This window comes from Chironomus tepperi, unplaced genomic scaffold (assembly GCF_022539635.2).
Source record: "Chironomus tepperi strain 1889 unplaced genomic scaffold, CSIRO-AGI_Ctep_v1 contig_100, whole genome shotgun sequence".
Lineage (NCBI taxonomy): Eukaryota > Metazoa > Arthropoda > Insecta > Diptera > Chironomidae > Chironomus > Chironomus tepperi.
The window spans coordinates 42,400-48,671 of NW_027226222.1; the positions used below are offsets into that span (position 1 = coordinate 42,400).

Genomic DNA, 6,272 nt, shown 5'->3' on the forward strand with positions numbered 1-6,272 from the left:
TTTCTTCTTATTGTTGTTGCAATTCCAATAATAAAAAGGCCCTCCATCCATGCAAACAACAGAAAGAAGAAAAATAATAATATCCATATGGCCTACCTGAATGAATGATCCGGATCAACAATTTAAGGATCCATTAAATGTGTGTAAATAATACTTGAGTGTAAAGTATCGGAAATAAAAAAGGAACAATAGCTACTTCTTATTATATTTATTTTTGACTGAATGAATAATACACAAAAGAATATGGGCGGAGATTATTAGTACGGTAAGTGTAAATACACATCAAGTAGTAACATGCCGCATTATACAAACACATTGAAGTGATCCATGAGGGAAAAGTTTTCATGAACCATATAATGTGCACGAATTGAAACCAGTTTCAATACATTTACAATGCTTAACTAATACATGTATAAGCATTTGATTATATTGGGTAATAAAATATATCAACAAAAATAAAATGCGTATGCATACACGATCTAAATGTATCCACTTGTGAGTTAAGAATATTTTCAGTTCTTTCTGATATTTCAATCGAATTGCATCGTCGTACATTAAATCTCCGTCATTTATATACTGCTTTTTTTGAATAAATTTTGAAAAGTTTTCCTTTTCGGCTCGCGTGCGATTTGATACAAAAAAATTCATTTTTTATGGAAAAAGTCGGGAAAAAATATGGAAAGAAAATAAAGTTTAGTATTGCATGTCACCATTAGTCTTCAGCATTTATTTGTGATAAGGAAATAAAAAAGAAGAAAAGAAAGAATTAAAATTTATCGATTTTTAAAACAAATAAACAAGGAAAAAAAGATTTTCGCGAAGGAAAAAGTGAATGAAAAATTCGTGCCAATGAAATAAATAAGCTTAAAGTCTGACAAAAGATTCAAGTGTGTTTTCTTGAATAAAAATACAATTTGAGTTTTAATTTGACAGAAAGGAATAAAAAATATCAATTTAGTGAAATTTATTGATTTTTAAATCACAGAGGAAGTTCAAGTTACCAAGAATTATTAGCTCAAGCAAAAAAACAAGGAATAAAAAAAAGTGCAAAAAATTTACCAAAAAAATTTTTAGCAAAAATTTCCGACCTAATTTTTTAAAATAATGAAAATGTTAGTTCCACCAGAAATGCACGCGACACAATCGAAAATGATTTATCAAATGAATAAATACTGCACAGACCGTGTTCAGACGCGTAAGTTGCAAATACACAAGACCATAATTGAAGTGTGTCGTGTTGTGCAAGATGTTTTAAAAGAAGTGGAAGTACAAGAACCTCGTTTCATATCATCATTAAATGATTATAATGGTCGATACGAAGGATTGGAAGTAGTTTCACCGACGGAATTTGAAATTATCATTTATCTTAATCAAATGGGAGTTTTAAATTTTGTCGACGATGGCACTCTGCCTGGATGTGCAGTCCTTAAACTCAGTGATGGACGAAAGCGATCAATGTCATTGTGGGTAGAATTTATCACAGCATCCGGTTATCTCTCAGCTAGAAAAATTCGATCACGTTTTCAGACACTCGTTGCTCAGGCTGTTGATAAATGTGCATATCGTGATTGTGTTAAAATGATTGCAGATACAACAGAAGTAAAATTAAGAATAAGAGAAAGACTGATTGTACAAATTACACCAGCATTTAAATGTGCCGGTTTATGGCCAAGATCAGCTGCACATTGGCCATTGCCACAAATTCCATGGCCTCATCCGAATATTGTTGCAGAAGTAAAGACTGAAGGATTTGATATGCTGTCAAAAGAATGTGTAGCACTACAAGGCAAAAATAGTGCTATGGAAGGAGATGCTTGGGTCTTGTCATTCACTGAAGCAGAAAATCGATTGCTACAAGGTAAGGCTGAGTTCGCCAATTGGTGCCAATCAGACTGTGACATGCCTCACAATTTTTAATATTACATTGTAACTAATTTTTACTTATGTACATTCTCAGGTGGATTTCGCAAGCGATGCTTAAGTATATTAAAGACACTCAGGGATAGACATCTTGACTTACCTGGAAATCCCGTCACAACATATGTAATGAAGACTCTCTTATTATATGAATGCGAAAAGCATCCACGTGAAATGGAATGGGATGAAAGTTCAATTGGTGATCGAATTAATGGAATATTTCTACAGCTTATTTCATGTTTACAATGTCGTCGCTGTCCACATTACTTCCTTCCCAATATGGATTTATTCAAAGGAAAATCACCCGGTGCTCTCGAGAATGCCTCCAAGCAAGTATGGAGATTAACAAGAATCATGCTAACTAGCTCAAGATGTCTTGAGGAATTATAAAGAGAAAAAAAAACGAAAAGATGTTTTGTGAATAGTAAAAATTTGTTAAGTGAGACATCATGGGATATATATATTAAATAGATAAAAGGGATTAAAAATTCATTAAGTGATGAAAATGAGTGTGAAATCAAATTCAAGCCCTCAAAAATTGGATGTAATATAGTGAAAATGGAAATAATTTTTCGGATTAACATAAAATTATTTTTTAGTGATTTTAATATTTAATAATTTATGACAAAATCAAAGTGTAAGTGATTATAAAGCTATATGTACTAAAAAATGCTAATCCATGCTTTAAATTCAAAATAAATTGTGCTAAAGAATTGTATCGAGTCATGTGCCAAAAGCCCTGCATTGCGTTTTCTTGAAATTTGCAGTCAGAAAATGCACAAGAAATACTCGCAGGATTCTTTCCAAATAAATGAAGAAACAGCTAAACGTAAATATTTAATTAAACACGAAAACTTCTTCAATCTCTTCTTATTTCTCTCTTCACTCACTTCATTCTGCTTCTCAATTTTTTGTTGTTTTATATGCTGATAGAAACCACCTATAATTAAAGTTAATTTTTCTATCAACAACTTTTCTCTGCTTTAACAAACAAACAGTTCAGAACTTTGTTCTTCTTCTTTCCCTTACGTTGCGATATATTTTTTTTTTGTGAGGAACGTGAATTTTGTACATAAAAAATTCACCGTCGGTTTTTACTTTTCTCCTTTTCAATTGTTTCAACAAAATATTTTTCATTTAAAATTGAATACGTACGTATGCATGAAAGAATGAAAAAAGAATTTATGAGAGTCCCCAAAAACGGTAAATTTTTTCATCTCATTTTTAAAAAATTTCCAAACTATAAATTATGTTTCGCTTATTTTCGACATTTCATTCTCAATTGTTCTATTCGCTTGAATATTTCTTGCCTTTTTTTTTTTTTGGAAAGAAAAGACGAGGAGAAAAAGGAATTTTCAATGAAAAAAGCCAAAGGTATAAAGACAATGAACAAATGGTTTGTTCATCTTATAAAAAAAATATTATTCAGCACAAAAGGATCAAATAACATCCGCCAACTAAACATTATTCTTCTTAAATAAATTTAATATATTTTACCTCTACTTGCGATCGCGATCAACTCATTCGACATTCTTTCTGCTGTCTTTTAACATTCAATATTTCTGCAATGAATGCAAGCGTAAAAAGATATCTTCTGAAGAGGTTTAGATGTGACCGAATAGATGGAGAAAAGGGATGATAACTTGGAGATTTTTGAAATTTTCTGAACAAATTCCAAACATCACAACACAGTCGCTTGGGCTTTTTTGTGCCGTCGTGTTTGCGTTGTTAGGGCTTAAGATGTGAAGGTGACCTGACAGTCCCGTCAGAGGTTACTTATGCCCATTTTCAAGTTGAAATTTAAAATTCCCTTATCAACAAAGCAAGAGAAAAATGCAGCCGTACTACATAGCCTAGCTATAGGTTTGTCGCATTGTGTAACTCGGGTATGCTGTTTTTAGTAATTGATTTTTTTTTTGATCCTGAGTTGTCCAAAGGGAAAGTTAAATGTTAAGGATCGTTTTTTAAATTAATTCGTAAAATTTACGTGGAATAATTTTTTGTCATTTTTAAGAACAAAATTCAGTAATACCAAAATAGTAATTGTGTGTCATTGATGACCAAAATTTAGTGAGTTGGTTTCCATATCTTTATGAATTAGTCACGTAAAAAAACAAACAAACACAAATTTTTTTCATATGTATCTCTTCTCGCAAGTCCAAAATAAGAATGCAATATTTCTCATGTGAGAGACAGGGAGAAAACAGAGACATGAGATACTTTAAAGTTAAAAGAAATATATGTGCTTGTAGATAAAAGTCAAAATTTATTGAATGTGATCGCGAGATGACAATTTTTATTGCAAAATTTATGCATTTAAAATGCATTAAAAGATAGCCATTTTTCAGCTTACGAAAAAAGGCATTGAAAGTTGGACGTGCATTAAAATAATTCTCTTTTAGAGTCGCTTTTGAAAGAACTTCTGGTTTGATAACTTTTTTTTAATACACAGAAAATGTTTTATATGCAAATTGCTAAAATGATAAGGCACAATGTTGATTAATTGCCTTTTTAAATTGATTCGAAATTTTTTCCATGGAACCTGTATTTTTTAGCTTGAGAATATTTTCATGGGATAATTTTTGGAACCTTAAATAGAAGAATGTTGTTGTAAATTTGAATATTTTACTAAGCATCTATCTATGTCACTGAATTCGAAACGTACTAATTAAAAAAATCCCGTTCCCAAATCTGTAGATTCAGAAAATGTATCCTGAACTGTAAAAAGCTGATAGGACACGTCTTCAATGCACACACTGACTCATAAATTTTCTTCCATGTTTTATTCAATAAAACTCGATAGCTGCCGTTCATGCGCAAAAAATCCCACTTTAATGTCTATTTATTCGATTAAAATTGTTTGTTTTATAGCAAATATTTACACAATAGATATTCTATGCACAAATACTTATCGAAAAAACCGCAAAATTGTTTACAAATAATTTTCAGATTAGACATGCATGAGAAAATTAAATTCTAAATGTTTAAACCAGTGCTGTTCAAACTATGTGCTGCGGCACACGAGTGTTCCACCAAAATTTTAGCCAAATTCCATTACGTGTGCGGTTTAACTACTAAATTGTGCCGTGGGATAAAAAAGTTTGAACAGCTCTGGCTGAAACTCTCAAATGCCATACCCATTTATTTGAGTTAGAAAATATCAAACAGCAGAATTTAATGTCTATCAAGAGTGAGGCTCTCTGTTAGAGCCAATTAAGTGTTAAAAATATTCTTGATATTTTGTGTGAAATTGAAACATGATATATACAAGACGTACAGAAGAGCGCATATTTATATAGAAATAGAATTATATCCATACACACAATGAGAATGAAGCGATAAAGTGTTAAGCAAAAAATAAAAAAAAAATTAGGTTAGGAAACGAAACTGCCAAAAAAACATGTCAAGGACGTAAACAAAATAAGAAGAAGTATAGTCGTTTCCACTACCGACTTAAATTCTTTTCTGAAAATTTCGACATATTTTTTTTACTCAATATGCTCAACGCGCATCAACATTACTTACAATATAGAGTACATAAGAATGAAAAATCAAGATTTTACCATCACGTTTTTCATGTTTCTGGCGCTGGCAATGTGTATCGATGTTCAGTTCGATATGGCAAAATTACCAATTAATTGTTTTGTTGCATTTTTGTGCGGTGCTTTTTTCTATAGTGGCGGTGCATTATTGAAGAAAATACTGTGTTTTATCCCTTTCCTTTCGTTACTTTGTTCCTTTTTTTCACGAGCTTATGCTCTTGTTTCTTTATCTGTGATTATTGAAACGTAATTGACTTGTTTCGCTCCTCTCTTTCTATGAGCTGGTTAATGTCATGTTTAAACAACTTTATAGTGTCTTTGTTTTACAATCTTGTTATTTGATGCACATTTTCTCTTTCTTATTATCGACTATTTAATGTCCGTGATTTTAATCTTCTTCATTTTATGAAAATAAGTGAGACAAGAGAAGTGGAAGAGAGAAAAAAAATTAACAAAATAATTAGCTGGAAAGAATTGTGTTACAAAGAATGTTCAACACCCCAACTCTTATGTATGTTTTTTTTTTTTATTTTAGTTTTTCATTCCTTTTAGCCATGATACTTAAATGTCTATGACTCTTGAGGCTCTCGAATAAGATAAAAACTTGAATAAGCTCTTATGAATAATTGCTCTGTTTTTATCTTTATTTTGATTCATTTTCTCACCTCTAAAAGTGTTTCATAGACAAAGGTTTAGTGAGCACCGAGAGAAAAATTATTAATAAACTTGAGTAATATTAACGATATCAACGGTTGACTAAGGAACATTCCATAAAATATGTCGTTAGTCGACCATAGGTCTACTTATGTTGTC

General features: G+C 31.1%; 1 protein-coding gene across 1 annotated transcript; it reads left to right on the top strand.

Moving 5' to 3' along the window:
- The first annotated feature begins 535 nt into the window (after positions 1 to 535).
- LOC139087194 (protein mab-21) lies at positions 536 to 6,272 on the top strand. Its single transcript, XM_070635936.1, has 2 exons — positions 536 to 1,858; positions 1,958 to 6,272. Exons 1-2 carry the CDS (start codon positions 1,105 to 1,107, stop codon positions 2,305 to 2,307), a joined length of 1,104 nt encoding a protein of 367 aa, XP_070492037.1. The 5' UTR covers positions 536 to 1,104; the 3' UTR covers positions 2,308 to 6,272.

What these genes read in the sequence shown, in the direction of transcription:
- LOC139087194 (XM_070635936.1), top strand. Translation starts at nt 1,105, where the DNA reads ATGAAAATGTTAGTTCCACCAGAAATGCACGCGACACAATCGAAAATG. An exon ending in AGAAAATCGATTGCTACAAG is followed by an intron (nt 1,859 to 1,957) that starts GTAAGGCTGAGT and finishes GTACATTCTCAG; the next exon opens with GTGGATTTCGCAAGCGATGC.